Source organism: Astyanax mexicanus, chromosome 1 (assembly GCF_023375975.1).
Source record: "Astyanax mexicanus isolate ESR-SI-001 chromosome 1, AstMex3_surface, whole genome shotgun sequence".
NCBI lineage: Eukaryota > Metazoa > Chordata > Actinopteri > Characiformes > Acestrorhamphidae > Astyanax > Astyanax mexicanus.
Genome location: NC_064408.1, coordinates 93522961 through 93541286, shown reverse-complemented (window position 1 = coordinate 93541286; position 18326 = coordinate 93522961). Strand labels below are relative to the sequence as shown.

General features: G+C 36.5%; 3 protein-coding genes across 5 annotated transcripts in view; 2 read left to right on the top strand and 1 right to left on the bottom strand.

The window, feature by feature from the left end:
• The first annotated feature begins 75 nt into the window (after nucleotides 1-75).
• Nucleotides 76-11337, top strand: zgc:112332 (uncharacterized protein LOC553712 homolog). The gene is made up of 8 exons (XM_007253536.4): nucleotides 76-215; nucleotides 1581-1640; nucleotides 1803-1918; nucleotides 4931-5086; nucleotides 6209-6313; nucleotides 6749-6958; nucleotides 9003-9195; nucleotides 11078-11337. Exons 1-8 carry the CDS (start codon nucleotides 202-204, stop codon nucleotides 11178-11180), a joined length of 957 nt encoding a protein of 318 aa, XP_007253598.3. The 5' UTR covers nucleotides 76-201; the 3' UTR covers nucleotides 11181-11337.
• A 1310-nt stretch (nucleotides 11338-12647) lies between these two features.
• sec61g (SEC61 translocon subunit gamma) lies at nucleotides 12648-15429 on the top strand. Its single transcript, XM_015606958.3, has 4 exons — nucleotides 12648-12793; nucleotides 14140-14244; nucleotides 14948-15050; nucleotides 15270-15429. Exons 2-4 carry the CDS (start codon nucleotides 14151-14153, stop codon nucleotides 15277-15279), a joined length of 207 nt encoding a protein of 68 aa, XP_015462444.1. The 5' UTR covers nucleotides 12648-12793; nucleotides 14140-14150; the 3' UTR covers nucleotides 15280-15429.
• The window catches only part of tpk1 (thiamin pyrophosphokinase 1), a 233636-nt gene continuing 230395 nt past the window's right edge, over nucleotides 15086-18326 (bottom strand). For all 3 annotated transcript variants that reach the window (XM_007253533.4, XM_007253535.4, XM_007253534.4), the window contains exon 9: nucleotides 15086-15659. In XM_007253533.4, the coding sequence (XP_007253595.3) occupies nucleotides 15520-15659 (140 nt within the window). In that variant the 3' untranslated portion in view covers nucleotides 15086-15519. The remainder of the gene's footprint in view (nucleotides 15660-18326) is intronic.

Sequence of the window (18326 nt, the reverse complement as noted above, 5' to 3'; positions counted from 1 at the left end):
TTACTTTAACCCCCTTCACTGGAATTTGTGTGTGTGTGTGTGTGTGTGTTTAAGCTATGATTGCACCAGTCTAAGCCCTCCTGTGACTCTCAGTTGACCACATTTCTTAGGGACACAGCTGAAAGGTTCAAGTGCAGAACTGTCTCACAGCCTCATTTATGAAGTTTTGGCGTTAAGAGCTAATGTCAAATCAGAGGAACCATGAACTATGTAAGGTAAGCTGTTTTTTATTCTTCAGACTGGCAGTAACAGTAACAAAATTAACAGACTAAAAATTACACCTTAACCTACAGCTGAGCACTTTACCACTAGAACATTATCTGTTGGTAAATCCACACTAATCAACACTTTGCTATGTAAACTACACAGGGTATTTTGATTTGAATGGACAAATGACTTCTTAGAAAATGTGAAAATGTATGACTTGTGATTAAACACAGTACTGTGCAAAAGTTTTAGGCACCTAAGCAAATTACACTAATTAATTAATCTTAGCAATACGAATGTTTTTGCCTGAAAAAAATAACCACATATGATTTAAACAGGTGCAAATAAACATAAATACAGTAAAAATTACCAAGAATTTATCATTTTTAGGTAAGTAGGTTGTGTCCTGAGCCAAGTGTAGTTCCAGATTTCTCTTGGATGCTCTCAGCATGTGTATAAGTTCTGTCAGCAGCTCACCTGATTTACCAAATTTACCAATTTACCAAACCAGGTGTTGATATGATGAAAACTAGAAATAACTCTATTAAACTTAGATGATGAGAGATTAGAAGATGTTTTAAGGAAAAGAGTGCTGTAAAATCACCATTTATATTGAAATGTTATTGTTTTACTGAGCTAATAAACACTTACTGCCCATATAAGAAGCTTTTTCTTAACTTAAAATTCCCACAGGTGCCTAAAAGATTTGCACAATACTGTACACTGCAAACAATAGCTGTAATTGTAACAGTAAATATTTACAATAACATTCTATATTCAGACATTACTTAATTGTGTGATTACTATTTCCATTCATTCTGTGCAAGTGTGGTACTCCTGCCTGAAATATATTAATAAATTCACTGAGCACTTCTTTATAAACCTAGTACGTATTTTGGAAAAGCAGATTCAAATCTTTCTGTCATGGATTTTACAAAATGCAGAAGATATCTATAAGTGTGTGGTCTGTATTAACCTGCAGATTCTTTAGGTTTACATTTAAACTATAAATCTCACGTTCAAACACATTCCAAAATTTGTTTCATTGGACTTAGATGCAGTAATTAGGAAGATCACTGAAGAACACTGACCTCTTTGTAATGTTCATGAAATCAGTGTGTAATGGTTTTGTTTGTGACATGGTCTGTAATCTTTCTGGATGTAGCTTTAGCTTTTAGACGAAGGGTAAACTGTGGCCATGAAGGGATGCACATGGTCAGGAACAATTCCTGTGTCATTCCCAAAGTGCCAAGAAAATATCCCCTACACCATTACACCACCGCCACCAATCTGGACTATTGTCACAGGCAGGTTGGGTTCATGGATTCATGCTTTTGACACCAAATTCTAACCCTACTGTCTTTGTTCCTCAGCACAAATCCTGAACCATCAGACGAGGCTACATTTTTCCAGCCTTCAGCTGTCCAGTGTTGGTGAGCCTGTCCTTACTGCAGCTTCAGCTTTCTGTTCTTGACTACTGTTTTTTCTCATTATGATAGATGAAGAGTATATCATCTATGTATAGATATGTCTATAGAAATATACAGTAGATTCTAGTGTATGTTGTGTTTTCAATGGGTTATGCTTCTCCACAGGTGCTTCTTACCTAGAGCCTGGGCCTCTTCAGTGAGACTAGATGGGAAAACAGTGATAATTACTGGTGCCAACACAGGAATAGGCAAGGAGACAGCACGGGACCTGGCCAAAAGAGGTAGAGGACCTCAGTGTTAGTATTAATATTATTTAAAGTAGTAATACTAGTAATTACATTAATAGTACAATTGTAATGTGATTATAATAATTGAATCAGTACAGTAAAATAAATACAGCCTGTATAATACATTTTTAGTAATAATATTAGCCCCCTTAGTACTATTATTTTTAAAAAGTTGCAAATCTGTCACAAAGCTGTGCATCATTGATATAAAACTTTGGAAAAAAATAAGAAACCACTTTTCTAAATCGGTTTCTCTGATTTAGCTATTTATAGGTATATGTTTGAGTAAAATTATCATTGTTGTTTTATTCTATAAACTACAGACAACATCTCTCTCAAATTCCAAATAAAAATATTGTTATTTAGAGCATTTATTTGCAGAAAATTAGAAATGGCTGAAATAACAAAAAAGATGCAGAGCTCAGACCTCTAATAATGCAAAGAAAACAAGTTAATATTTGTAAAGTTTAAGAGTTCAGAAATCAATATTTAGTGGAATTACCCTGGCTTTTCACAGTTTTCATGCATCTTGGCATGTTCTCCTCCACCAGTCTTACACACTGCTTTTAGATAATATTATGCCACTCCTGGTGCAAAAATTCAAGCAGTTCAGCTTGGTTTGATGGTTTGTGATCATCCATCTTCCTCTTGATTACATTTCAGAGGTTTTCAGTTTGGTAAAATCAAAGAAACTCATCATTCTTTTATTAACTACGACTGTGACCACTTCTGACCAAACCAACTCATGTAAAATGGCTGTGATTATATATATTTTTGGAGTATAATTACTATACTAGTACTTATTTCACATTGGATTTCTCCTTTAATTCTGAAAGCTCTCACTGATTTTCACGGATATTGTCCCTGATCTTGTGTGCCGTTCCAATGTGCTTCAAACAATCCGTTATTGTTCCTGTCCCAGCTTAACCTCAGCCTGCCTGCTCAATGACTACCACCCAGTAGCTCTTACACTTGCCGTGATTAAGTGCTTTGAAAACCTGGGGAGAGATTTTATCACCTCTTCACTTTTTCTACATTTAATGGACCCACTACAGTTTACATACTGCCACAAACGCTTGACAGGTGATGGCATCACTCACCTGCTCCATACAGCACTGACTCACCTTGTCCCTGGGAGGGTTAACTATATTAACGTGTTTGTAGACTGCAGCTCAGCATTTAACATTGCCTCCAAACTTACCACAAAGTTGGAAGATCTGGGACTCCAAATATCCTTGTGTCAGTGGATCTCCCAACTGGATCTCCAACGTCCACCCTCACCCTCAACACTAAAGCCCTCCAGGGCTGCGTCCTGGGCCCCCTGCTGTATTTACAGTGTGGCCAATTTCAGTCCAAACACCATTGTCGAGTTTGCTGTTGACACTGTCGCAGGGAGTCTCATCTCTGATAATGATGAGAGGGTCTACCTGGAGGAGATTAACACCTGGAGAACTAGTGCCTTCTAGATAAATTACTGCCTTCTCAACATCAGCAAGACAAAGGAACTGAAGGTGATCTGTAGCAAGAAGCAGGAGAGGAGCTACTACCCTGTCTGGACCAACAAGGCTGCACTGGAAAGAGAAGATAGTTTCAAGTACTTATGTCAAGTACTTACTTAGCTCACAGGACCTGCCATAGACTTGCCACATTAACTCCCTGGTGAAAAAGGCCCATCAGCGTCTCTTCCACCTTAGATGCATAAGGAGCTGGAAAATGCGTAAAACTGCACCATCAAAAAGAAAGATTGTGAAGAACCTCATGCCATCCTAACAATGGACTCTTCTCTCTGGTATGGTCAGGGAAAGAATGTGGATGAGAGAGTGACATCATTTCCAGCTAACAGGTCACACACATAACTAGCTCATGTTGCTGGTCTCTTTTTAGATGTTTCTAATATTTTAAATATTTGTTTAATCTTAATTGTCTTTCTAATCTTCTCTTCTAACTTCTAAAGTCCCTTAGTTTGTCAGTAATTTTGTGTTACTAACTATTTTTGCTATTTCTTTATCTTGTGTTTTTCTCAAGGAACATGGTGACCATGTATGATTATGTATGTATGTATGTATGATTATGTATGTATGTATGTTTGTATGTATATGACAAATTACACTTTGAACTCTAAAGGGTTCTATCATGAGTGTAGCAATGTTGTAGTATTCATATAAGCTGAAGTGTTAGTATATAGAAGAAGAAATATATTAACTAGTACACATAATTAATCTAACAGTAATATTAATAAATACCGGAAATAGACATATACATAGTCACAATAGTAGTCCTAGTATTAGAAATAGGACTATAGGACTATAGAATTTGTCATTTGTAATGGAGTTTCATGCAATGTAGACAGGTGTTTTTAACATTTAGAAATCACAGTGAAAGTAGGAAATGCTGTGTAAGTTAAAATGAAAAACACTATGTGCCATCACTCAACTTCTCTAACATGACCAATATTTATTCAAAGCTAATTTTTAAATACACTGTTACATATATGTTTAGTTTTACAATATTTTGAATATGTTGGACATTGCATATGTGGGCTGTATGTGCTGATGTGGAGCTCTGTCAAACTTTAACAGTTTCAATGTTAAATTCACACAGAAAAAAACAGTACGGATTACAGATTACAGTTACAGAAGATTAGTCTTTCCTTCCTTCCTTCCTTCCTTCCTTTGGCAAATTTCTAATGTTTCCACCTCAGAAAGCTGTGTATTACCCACATGCACATGCCAGATACCAACAAAGGGATGTTGATGCCTGCCATACAGATTGTTCTGAATAGAATAATAGAAGGTTTTTTGCTGTAATTACGAGCCAAACAGCTCATTGTGTTTCCTCATTTGTCTTTCATCTCATAGGATTACAGCTTTCCTTTGTTATAGAGTTTACAGTTTACTACCACATGCAAACACAAAAGCAACACTCGCCTCATGTCCTGCATCATATTTGTACTAAAAGCTGCACAGTGTGGATATGACTGTCACATTTTCTCTGGGCTGTTGTCAGGAGCTCGTGTTATCTTGGCCTGCAGAGACGTGGAGAAGGCAGAAGCAGCCCGGAAGGAACTTGTGGAAGATTCTGGAAATCCAAATATTGTGGCAAAAGAAATGGACCTGTCAGACACAAAATCAATCAGAGAATTTGCGGACATTATAAATACAGGTAAGAAAGATGTTTTTTTTCTTACATTGTTTAAAAATACAACACTAACAGTAGAAATAAAAAATAATAATAGGAGTATACCAAATACAATTTATTGTGCCAAATACTGTATATTGGTTTACTATATAACTATAATTTATTAGGTAGGTGTTGTATATGATATGGTACTGTTTCAAATAGTATCCTAGTCAAGAGCAATAGAAGTAGACCATAAATGTCATTATAATAGTAATAGAAATAGATGATTAAGATTTTCTCTTAAACTCTTGTAATCTTGGCCCTAGAACACATAATGAACCTTCATTGCCTCAGCAGGTGGTTTCAGCAGGGATGGCACCTGTGTGGGCATATATAGAATGAATTAAGGATGATTGTGAAATGGTTCAGTTCAGTTCAGCAATCTACTGAAGTTTTTTTTTTTGTTTGCAGGAAGTAAAAATAATGTGAAACCCCAAAATCCAAATTAACATCTTCATTATTACAGAAATTTACATTTTCGGTATTTAGCAGACGCCCTTATCCAGAGCGACTTACAACAGTGCTTCAAAGTTACTTAAGTTATCCAAAGCTAGTTTGTAGACTAGGATCAAGAGATACATAGAACTTAATCATGTTTAGAACCCTAGGAACCTCTTTTTTTTTTTTTTTTTTTTTTTTTTTAGTTTAGGAACTCTTTAAAAAGATGTGTCTTCAGTCGACGTTTGAAGACGGCGAGTGACTCTGCTGTTCTGACATCCAGTGGAAGTTCATTCCACCACCTTGGTGCCAGCACAGAGAAGAGTCTGGATGTCTGTTTTCTGTGTGTTTTGAGTGATGGAGGTTCGAGCCGAGCCGTGCTGGAAGCTCTAAGAGCTCTTGGTGCAGATCTGGCTTTGACCATCGCCATCAAGAAATGGATTGTTTGTTTGGCTATGTTGTTCTATTTGTTTCATGGCGAGAAAAATTGTCCCAATTACGCTTAGTTCCCCCAATTAGCTGGACTACATCAATTACAGTCATTGGCTTTAATCAGATAAACTTATATAAATTGGCATTTTTAAGTTAAAAGTGAAACTTTTAATTGCCGTAAAGGACATTTGTGCTCTGTGCTCTCATTTACAAAACTTTGTTTTTGCATTTCAGAAGAAAAACAACTTAACATCCTAATCAACAACGCTGGCATCATGATGTGCCCATACTTGAAGACAGCAGATGGCTTTGAGATGCAGTTTGGGGTCAACCACTTGGGTAAGAACCTGCTGTGTCCACTTTTATCCACTTTCTAGGAGGACTGATTAGCCACAGGAGGCCCAGACCATCAGCAAAAACAAATTTACTGAATCCAGTTCATTAATCAGCTCCTCAGCCAAGCCTGTGCCTAATTAAATTGCTCAAACCAAGCAGCCACTGTGGTTATTCTAGTAGTTATTGGGTAAAAATAAGTGAAGTCTTTGTGCTTTCTTAAGTGATTTTGTTAACAAATCATGCTAACAGGAGTCAGCTTGCTTCTAGCTGTTTCCGCCCATCAGAATAGTCACATGTTTACATCTTTTCACGTAGACATACCATGCATTTGTGATGTATGGTAATCTGCAGAAAATAGGATATTATGACACAATATAAAACCCAACATGATCTTGCCTATGTGTCTCTATTTATTTTGTGCATTTCCTTGCTTTTCAGGGCATTTCCTGCTCACCTACTTGTTACTGGACTTATTAAAGCGGTCTGCCCCTGCCAGGATTGTAAATGTGGCCTCTGTGGCCCACACTTGGGGCAGCATCCGTCTGGACGATATCAACAGTGAGAAGAGTTACGCTCCCAGGAGGGCGTACGGACAGAGCAAACTAGCTAACATCCTCTTCACACGCTCACTGGCCAAAAGGCTGAAAGGTATAATATGACTTTATTAGTTATTTCAATGTTTTCAAACCTAGGTAGTTTCACTGTTTAAGGTCCTTTTTCTAAGTGAGATTTGGTCAGTGTGAAAAATCAAAGGGAGCAAAAAAGGACTTTTCCTTTTCCATTATCATTCCATTCCAGACATCCCAATTTGCAAAAATTAATTTCATGGAGGTACCCCTGGACCTGGACTTGGACCTGTACTTTTACCAGAAATGGATATATTTTAGAGTAGTGAGAGGTGAAATTAGTTTTGTATTTACCCTTTTTGGAAGGCCCTGCCTCTGCTATGATGCTCGTTCTCTTACTCATTGAATGCCTCCCGTCTCAGAGGGGAAAAACTGCCCACACTAAAAACTAATTGTTTTTATTAAAAAACTGTCTATGTGTAAAAAAAAAGTCTATTTTGCCTGCGTGTGTTTACTCTTGGGCCACTCGTTCTACATTCCGTGAGATTTTATCAGACTTGCAGGCATCAAAGAGCCGTTACTGATATGCGGCAGACTCCCGCATCTTCCGTGAGAATTGGAATGTTCGTTACAAGGTAGTGACAGACATCCCGCTTTCTCTTTGACTTCTATGATTTAAATGCATATGGATAGCAGCTCCTTGATGCCTGCAAATCATCTACAGTATACCAGGAGTCATGACATTAGGCTTGTTCACACACTTTTTAAGAAAGAATATGTGCAACAATTGTTCTAGGTAGAGCTATCAGTTAACTCAGTAGCAGAGATTTAAGTTCAAATTTCACATTTGTCTACAGGTTACTTGTTTACAGGTTAGCCAAAATAACGTGTGTAGCACAAAAAATATGTAACATAATAATCTAAAGTGTAAAGAAATAACAAGGATTCACAATTTTCTGCTCTTATTTATTTTTGTTACGCCAACATATTAATTAAGCAGAATAAAGTATGCTGAATTAAAATATAACTATATTGTTGCAGGTAAGGTTGTTTTAGGGGGTGTGGCATGGTACTACTGCCCTGAAATGAGTGTTAGCAGGGTGGGATGTCTGTAGTAGCAAGTAAACACTGTTCAAGTGTAATATTTACACCCAGGCCAAAGGTATGGGAACAAAGCAGCAATGATTTCACAAAAACAAATATTTTTATACATATTTATATATTTACCTATCCAATCTAATGTGATTAAACTAATTTAAGTATTATTTTTTTATGGAGAAAATAAGAACATTTATTAAAAAAACATCATCATTTAGGGACAAATAATATGACTGGCTAACTTAAAATTGGCACTGAAACCTCAACTACATTCAAAACAAACTTGCACTAAATTTGCATCTTTTTTTTCGTGTACATCATTTATACCAAGCATTAAAACAACTACCTCACATGGCATACCTTGGTAACTGCGTTAATATATTGTACTCATGTACAAATGATGCAATACATGAGACATTCCTGTTTTCCAGGGTTGTTAGTGATTTTCATGCCGTTCGTCTTACAGCACACAATCTCTTAAGTGCTCAGCTGCTCTGAATCTAATAACACTGAACCTCACGCCACTTTAGCTCCACTTAGTAAGTCTATTAGATAGATAATAGCTTTTCAGATAAATATGCTAGAGCTGCATGATGCATACAAAGTACTAATTCTTTGATTATATTACTGCTTTGAATTATATCACATATATTACATTATATTACATATTATATTATTTAAATTAAATTATATAATAATATAAAAACTACTATTTAATGCATTCACAGGAATAATTGTCTATAGCTGTGATTGGTCAGTATGTTCACAGTAGACGCTGCACAGTGCTACACTGTGATTACTATGACTGCTTCTTGTAATTTCAGTTCTGTAAAGGTCAATATTGCATTAAAGAATATAACATTACATTGAGCAGGAACATAATAATGTTTGATTTTTCCTTATCGCTGTTTTGGTTTCAAATTAAGCATTATGTGTCTTTTCTCTAAACTAAATATAATATAATTTTTCAACATATTTTGCAATAATCTTGTGTCTAATGCTGTGTGTATGTGGCTGTGTGTGTTTAGGCACTGGTGTGACGGTGTATTCACTCCATCCTGGTGTGGTGCGCTCAGATCTCTGGAGGAACCTCAGTAAACCAATACAGGCTGCAGTGAAGATCCTCACCCCCTTCTCCAAATCAACCACACAGGGGGCTCAGACCTCCATTTACTGCTCTGTGGAGCCACAGCTGGAGAGGGAAAGCGGAGGATACTACAGGTACAGAGCCCAGTGTAGCATGAAATAGGCTGTGGGACTACAAAGTTATGAAAGTTCTGAAGAAAATGCAACATTTTGAACTTAATGTGCTCAGTTCAAGACATGGGCGTAGCTAGCCCTTTAAATAGGGTATTTCATTCCCAGCATGAGCAGATGCCCTGAAAATATGTAATACCAAGGTTTGAGTAGTTTCCCACTTTCAGCTTCTGTATATTTTGCACTATAAGGCATCCTTAAAATCTTTTAATTTTCCAAAAAATCGTCAGTGCGCCTTATAATCTGGTGCACTTTATGAATAAATTCTACCAGTCAGGTTGTAAGGAGCAGTAAAGCCACTCTGCTGAAGGAGTTTCAATTTAGTTCTCCAGCACCGAGACTCGAGCAGTATTAGCATTAGCCGCTAACCACTATTTCCTAGTACAGAGGTGAGTATTATCAGCCTGTAGTTTGCTGCTAATCCCGGCTAGCACTGCTGGAACTGCATTAGCATTAGCAGACTGCTAGTGTTAGCTTTTTTGTTGTTCAGAGTTGAGTATATCGGACTGTAGCCTGTTGCTAACCCCGGCTAGCACTGCTGGAGCAGTGGGACAAACTGCTAGCTAATATTACCTGGCTTAGTGTAGCTCTGTCTGGCAGAATTAGCTCCTAACTGCTAGCGGTTAGCCACTAATGCTAATGCTCTGGTCTTAGTGCTAGAGAAGTACGGGAATCTAAGCTTGCTGTTAATAAATGGAAGTGCTTTACTCACCCAAATAAAGATTTTTTAGGAGAGAAATCTGTGTAGATTAACATGCAGTGATTGTTTGACTTTATTACAATTTTGTTTACTTAGCTTAGATTTACTTAACTTAGTTAGCTAACTACCCCCATCACCACCCAGCAGCGAGACCTGCTGAATTAGAAATTCCTTATAGTGTCTCTTAAATTGCGCCTTATAATCCAGTGCGCCTTATGTATGAAAATAGACCAAAAAATAGACGTTTGTTAATAGTGCACCTTACAATACAGTGCACCTTATAGTGCGAAAAATACTTAAAGTAGACCAGAAAATTGGGAATACAGTTGTGGGAGCAATTTTTGATAAATAAAATATAAATTTAAATCTGCGAAAAAGGTGTTTAAAATAAAAATAACCCATCTGTGACCTGTCCATAATAGTTTGTGTGTTTAATAATAGAAATGATTCTATTTCTTCCTATATGACCCACCTTAGCACCCCTAAACCTCTGATCATAGAATTGCCCTTGTTCAAGACATGTTGCTTTATGAAGATGTAGAAGGTTGAAAATAAATTATTTTACAAAGAACAGTGCAAACAGTAAATGACTACACAAATGTTTTTGTTGCAATTGAGGGTTGAGATTTTATGTAAAGTTACAATCTAGAGGGGTTGGATATTTAGATAAGACAATATTGCAAATACTTGATGGAATGCAGCCTCAATATTTATATGGGGACCATATGTCCCCAGAGCAATGAGGCTCAAGGGCCCAGCAGTGAGTGGCAGTTTGCCGAGCCAAGGTATAGAGCCCACAACTCAGTATAACATGGTGCCGCTCAGACTTCCCTACCCCCAACCTAATGCTGTAATATTTGTAGTGATGTAAGAACCACTAATAGATCAACATAGAAACATAAAAATACCTGACACATAGACTTTGCTAACATGTTTAACTATAATCTTTTTTATTGAGGTTTAAATTGCTAGGGTCATGGATAAAGGGTGTTAGTAAATTTAAGAATAACAGGAATATTCAGGAAAAAACGTAAAAAGAACGGTTGTTAAATACAGATTTAAAACTTGCAGTGATTTGATTTAATTCATAGCCATAACTAAACAAGGCTGTATTTGATTAATCCTGTGGATCTGTCTTGTTTGCAGTGACTGTGCACCGGCGATATGCTCCAGAGAAGCGTCTGATGATGAAATGGCTCAGAAGCTGTGGGAGCTCAGTTGTCACATGCTTGACATTAACTGGGACTGACACACATTGTTTAAAGGCAATTTCACTGTAACAAAATGAGCAATGGTATCTTAGCATTAATATGAACATAAAGAAAAAGAATCTTTATTTTTGCACACATGTAATGTACAAGTGTATTAATTTCACAAATAAAGTACAAAATCACATTCCACAGTAACCCTAATAGAAATATATGTAATGGTTCTTTCCTCAACACCCTCCCCCAGCTAGCTGGTCTACAAACATGACCAAGCTGATCAACCAGTATGTCTAAGCTTATCCAAGCTGGTTGGTTGGCCATTATGACCAGTAAAAGGAAACTGGTTGACCAGCATGGATAAGCTGACCAAAATCAAATGCAGCACTCTAAGCATACACTTTCACCTGGATGGTGAAAGAACATCTGAAACCAAATATAAAAAACAGACAACATTGCAAAATAATTAATTCTTAGCAAGTAAAATGAACAAATTCAATTCAATTCAATACATCTCATTTTTATCTGATAAGATGTTTTGTCTTACTAAGCATTGGAAGATTATTTGGCGTATTAGTTTATTCAGATTTACCTTATAAACTTATCAATTGAACTGAAATAAAGCACAAAAGATCATAGTCCAGGTTATTCTGATTTGCTCTCAAGTCTTACTAAGAAGAATTAGTTTACGTGGATTTTGTTGCAGTAAACAAAAGCTGATCTTGAGCTGAATTTTTCAGCAGGGGTAAAAAATTTATAACCACTATTATAATCACTATAAAAAGCATATGACTGTTTTGTGCACACGTTGAAGCTTAGAGATATGTGTATTGTTCTGTTTGGTCTTGCCTGCCCAAATGATTGTTTCCTTTACATTTTATTTAAATATTTTTACAGTTATTAGTAATTAATGGTGAGCAGCCCCCTTCAACCTTACACACAATGTCTATATTAAACACAGTGCATTAACATTAAATCCTTGTATTTCAGTTTAGAAAAAGTGTGAAATATATATCCTTTATATTAACAGGTTTCTGGCAGAAGCAACTGTTTTCTACATATGAAAGTGACTCAAATCTGATTAAGAAAAAAAAAACGGATTTGGCATGTTCACATAGCCATGAAAAAATCTGATCTAAGTCACACTGAGCAAAAAAATCGGATTTGAGTCACTTAAGCCTGGTAATGTGAACATAGCCTATGAAACAATATGAACTTCCATTTAAAATGACGAGTCTTTAAAGCAAATAGCTGTTTCAAACAAACAATGAATCAAACATTTGACTCATATGATTCATTTGACTCGTTTGATTCATACGTCGTTTTGAATTCACTTTTACAGACTCATGGTCGCCTACAGGATACATTTCGTCGCAGTGTGTTAGTTTATACACAGCTTTCTAAGAGAAAACAACTGATAGCCTGTCTACAAAGCCTCTGAAAATGTAGAAATAGTGTTTATAGTGTAAATGTTGTACGAGTCCTTTAGGAGTGAGAGGCGAGGCGGGGCGCTTTCTCCATGTTGGCTGCTTTCTGTGCGCATGCGCGACACAGGGCTACGTCAGCCTTTTCCTTTGGTTTAGATATACGTGGCTTTAGAGAGCATAAAGAGCTGCAGCTCAGGATCTCCGTCACAGACCTTCATTTACTAACGCAGGTGAGATACTGCTGTTCTTACTGCTTATTCAGATACCGGGTATATTGTGTGATTTAGTAATGTCGTAATGAATGTGTGTGTGTAATGTGAACTGGCTGTCTAATTTTAGCCTTAGCTTCGTGTTTACTGTATTAACGGTTATCTGGCTACGTTAACGTTATAGTTATCTCTATCTCGGGTTAAAACCCCCCGGTTACACAGCTATAGCTGCCTAAATAACTACGTTTTTTCATTTTTCAAAGAGCCTGAAGGTGTAGAGTAGAAACTAAACTCTATATAAACGTGTAAACTCGCCATTTTAGGTTTTAAAATAGTTTTTCGTTGGTTGTTCTGAGGGTAACGTTAACGGTTTGAAATTCCCCTGTTAACAAAGTTGGAGTTGGCTAAGCTAGTTAGTTAGCTAGTCAAGCTATATATCTAGTTACCGAATAGGCTTATACATATGTTATAAATTTAGTTATGCTCGGTTTTTTTAAGTTTTTTTAAGTCTTCAGTTTAAACACTCTGATTATCTAAAGTTATTCCTCTTAGGTCAGGCGAGCTGACGTTGCTTATGAGAGTTTGGTCGTGTAAGTTAGCTACCGAAACCTCTGTAGGCCCAAACTCTCGTTCAGGTTTCTGTTGTGAAATACTGGAGTGTGTCTGTTTAGTGAGCTCAAGTCTGAGCCTGAAAATGTAGAGCAAAAACTAAACTATATATCTAAATGAGTTAACTCGTCATTTTATGTGTTTAAATTATATTTTTCTTTGGTTTTATCAGGCTATCGTCTGCTAATCTAGTAGCCAGTCAACATAACGTTAAGCTAACATGCAAAGCTTGTTGGCTGTATCCCAAATCGCTCCTGACGCTACTCTTTCATATTTTTTGTTTTATATTAATTTATTTTTAATATGTAGGGCATGACGTGGGTCATGAAATGAATTGGTTACTATTATTTCTATACATGTGGTGTCGATTAAATGTGAATGTCTAGCTGTAATTATAAGCATAGTGCTCTAGCCACGTAGCTAGTGGTTTAATTGGCGTTAAAGATTTAGTTTTAAGTTTGTAAGGAAAACAACACTGACTTTTAACTAGCGTTAGGTAACTAGTTTGCTTGGGTAGATTTGTAGGTTTCTGTCACTGTCTATATCAACACAAGAACCAAATCCATGGTATTTACTAAAGTTCACTAGAGTTCAGTTAGCCCTCCTTAAGATGACTGCATGAGAACTTTAGGGATGGAAAAGTCAAATATATAAATCTCCCTCAACTGGTCTATTTTTTATTTTTATTTTCCAATAGTACTCACCTTTACCCAAAGAAAACGTTACTGAAACGTGTCTTTTTTTTTTTCTCCCCTCAGCCAAATCCATAATGGATCAAGTAATGCAGTTCGTGGAGCCTGGGCGCCAGTTCGTCAAGGACTCCATCAGACTCGTCAAAAGATGCACAAAACCAGACAGAAAAGGTGAGTTGTACACTGCTTACATACAACAGCTTGAATCCTGCTCATTTGTGCTGTACTTGGGTCGCATATTTGAACTAGGGCTGATTCAAACTCAGTTCCAACTTAGTTTCATTAAAACAACTAGTTATACAAATGAATTCCAGGCAGATATTGAATGTACAAAATGCAATTGATTAACTATATGTAGAACAATAATTAACCATCAGAAATGTAATGTATATTGCTGAAAGGTACCACGTACAGTACAACTCTTTTTGGATAGTGCAAATACTATTCTAATATAGATTCTCTGGTTTGGCACTAGTCAAAAAAATAAAGTTTAACAGCAAATATTTATTTATTTGTTTTGCATGATGTGTACTAATGTCATGATCCCTTTACATTAGATTTGACTGAATAATAATGATAGTTTTGCTCATTGTTCTATTTATGTAAAATGTGACATTTAATGGAGCCCTTTAAAAATACAACCCTCTCAACCATTATTCTCCCTTTTAGGAGGTATCAGTTATTTGCTTTACTATTGCAATAACCTTTTACTATAAGTGCCTTCATAAACAAAGCAGTATAAGTCTCTATAAAACACTTTTTTTTTTTCTGTAAAAAACTTTAAGGTTTGTACTTCTCTTAAGAACTAAACGTAATGTGTAAGATGTTATTTCACTTTTAATTAAGATTCGATTTGCTTCTTGTCTCCTTGTAGAATTCCAAAAGATCGCCATGGCAACAGCAATTGGATTTGCCATTATGGGTTTCATCGGCTTCTTCGTCAAACTCATCCACATCCCCATTAACAATATCATTGTGTAAGTTACTCTATAATTAAATACACACTTGAAAGTATTGTTTAAGATTAACTTTATTAAGGTTAGAAACAGTATATTTGTTTAATCTGTTCATGTACATAAAAATGCATACAAGTATTAAAAATACAGTATAGTGCAATACATTGGTCTTGTTGAGTATTTAACTCTGTCCTATGGCATCAAGTAAAGATTTATTTTTTTCTCTTTCTGTCTTTTCAGTGGTGGCTGATTTGATTTGTGTGCTGGAGCAGTTTGGACGTTGAGAGCATGGAACAGTGTTTGGTGCTGGGGTGGGAGTAAATTTGTACATTCATTTGTTAGTTTTTTTTTTTGTGTGCAATGTTTGTTTGGCTGTGTTAATAAATCAAAGGAAACTGTTGATTTTGGCATTCATTTAAGAAAAAGAAAAAGGCTAATGGTGGTTAAGGCATGACTATCCATTTTGTTTTGGTCCCCTGCAAAGGAAGTCCTACATCTTTTTGATCCCCATACTCCATAAAAGAGGCCTGTCTGTTTTGATGGTCACAGCTTTTCTCCCCTCCTGGGGATCATGGTCCTCATAGGTGTTGGACGTGCTGACGAGCTTTCCAAATGCCAGCTCTGTTTCCTCTGAAAAGAATAAGAACAAGTCAAATTCACACTGTTTAAGCTACATACATAAATAATTTGCATGAATGAAGACCTGCAAAATTAAATGATTTGTAGTGTTTTATGCAGTGCTGAACTGAAATTAAATCAGAAATTACTGTCAGATGTACCTAAACTGTTGGAACTTGTAAAAGCAGTCAGCTCTTACAAACCCTTCTTACAAAGACATTAATGTCCACTCTTTTATGGGCCTGCTTAATAGGAATTAAAGTGTACTGTGACAGTTAAGCTCCCCTAGAAAGGCTTCAGCTATTTGAAGACAAGGTGGTATTCTTTCTGTTAACTGAGCATAAAGTTACTATTGAAACAAGTCTGCTGCCTCACATGCCAAGAAAACAACACAAAAAGAATCCAGGAAGCCTTGTGCTGTGAGTATTTATGGACTAATGTTGGTGATCCCCTTTCTAGAACATTGAACCACATGTATAACTACAAGCAACACTAGGGAAGACTGATGTAACATGATAAGCCCTATATCAATATCCTAATACATGTGTGGAATTCTAAATATCTTCATCAGTTCTGGTACTGGAAACCAGCACATTTTTGTTCTGTTTAAGGGTTCTTCCTGCTCAAGCATCCTTGACTCAATTCAGCAGATAATTACTAGGCTGAACTGTTGAGCTTAACTAAGAAAAACGTTGATCAGAACTGATGCCTCCTGCTATCTCAGGCTGGAAAAAAACAGTAAAAAGTGTAAACAGTATTTTGTAGAGCTGTGCTGACACCTGCTGGCAAGACCGGGTCCTGCACAAAGCTGTGTTCTCAATCAGAAGTCATTTTAATAGTATTAACGGTGAGGTCAAAATTTCTAATGCTTTGAAATTGCTGCTGTTACATACCATTCAAAGCATTACTAATAATGCTACAATAAGAAAAGAAAAATCACAACTATACTTAAATATTTTGATGGAAACAAGTATTTTGAAAAAAAAAATACATAAAATATTAAAAGGTGTTTTATTTATAGACTTAAATTGCTTTGTTTGTGAAGGAATTTATGATAAATGAACTTTCAATAAGATCAGCTTCTGTTTACTGCAACAAAAAATCCACTGGCAAAAACTATGTATATGCTTACATGAAGCAAATATATCTGCCAGTGGCGTAAACTAATTCTTCTTAGTAAGACTTGAGAGCAAATTGAGTGAAAATCTGAATAACCTGGACTGTGATCTTTTGTGCTTTATTTGAGTTCAATTTATAAGTTTATGAGGTAAATCTGATTAAACTAATAAGCCAAATATTCTTTCAATGCTTAGTAAGACAAAACATCTCATCAGATAAAAATATTATGTATGAAGAGCATTCCTCTTGCCCAATATGCTCAAATTGCTCAATATGGCTCAGATCTGATTTTTTTTCATGGCTGTGTAAACGTGCCATGTCAGATTTGAGTCACTTTCATATGTGATACCAGAGACTATGTGGTATACGAAATTGGACATGTATCTATTCCATGGATATGTGACATGAATGTGAATGGTAAAATCAGAATTCATGCGTCTTTTTGCTTTTACGCTGCGCTACCTGCTTCTCTCTCATAACCACACATCTCTTGGTGCAGCTGTGCTATTAGTACTATTAGTACTTCAGACCAGCTGTTTTATCTCCACTTTCAGCAAAAGATGCTCCACATATGAGCAGTTAATGCATCAATTTCACCTTTATAAAGCTACAAGTCGTCTCTCAGATGTTTTTTGTTGCTGGTGAAGAAGGCGATGTTTATACACGTATCAGTGTGCGCATGTGAGGTGTTTTAGGGACAGATTCGTTCACATTAGACACAGATAGAGGTCACTTACTTTTTTGAATGTGAACCGTCAAGATAGCTAAAGCCGATCTAAGCAAAGATCTAAGCAGATTTGAGCTATGTGGCTTTTAATGTGAACCTTAGGGTGCTTAAGCTTTTAGACAGGCTACATTAATGATTTAGATGTTTTTTCTTTTTGCCTAGACATGGCTACACTTCTGCAAAAAAAATTCCATATTAATTTCCATATTAATGAGAATACAGAATCTGAATCCTGGTGCTCTCTTACCACCCTGAGTTCAGTTCCAGGACACCTGGCTCCACTACACAGATGCTCCTGCAGGTCCTGATGAATTGGCCCAGGTGTGTTGAATTAGGGCTGGGCTGATAATGGAGTTTGTGTCAGCTTGGCAGTACAGGCTGGTTAGGCTGACAGTGGTTGTAAACTCAGTTCAATTAGAACATTATTTTGCACAGTGTGTGAAAATGTTCATGTTCATAACTATGAAAAAATAAAGAGCAACATCAACCCTGGCACACACGGGGTCAACAACAAAGCTCTTTCAGAGCTCTGCTTCTGAATATTTCAGCACACACACACACACACACACACACATACTGTATAAAAGCCTGTGCTAATTGTAGCCTTGCTTTAGTATAATTCCAGAGACTTTATGCAATGTGAAAACAAAGATAATTTAATGAAATATTAGATGAAAATCCTTAACATGCAGTTTCTGGAGGCCAACGAGAGAGAGCGCAAACAGCTCCTGCACTCCAAGGCTGTTAAACAGACTTCAAAGCCTGACAAAATGCCATCGGACTTCAAACGCTACTGTGATGAGCAAATAGCCACAAGTGACGCCAGAGTTCTG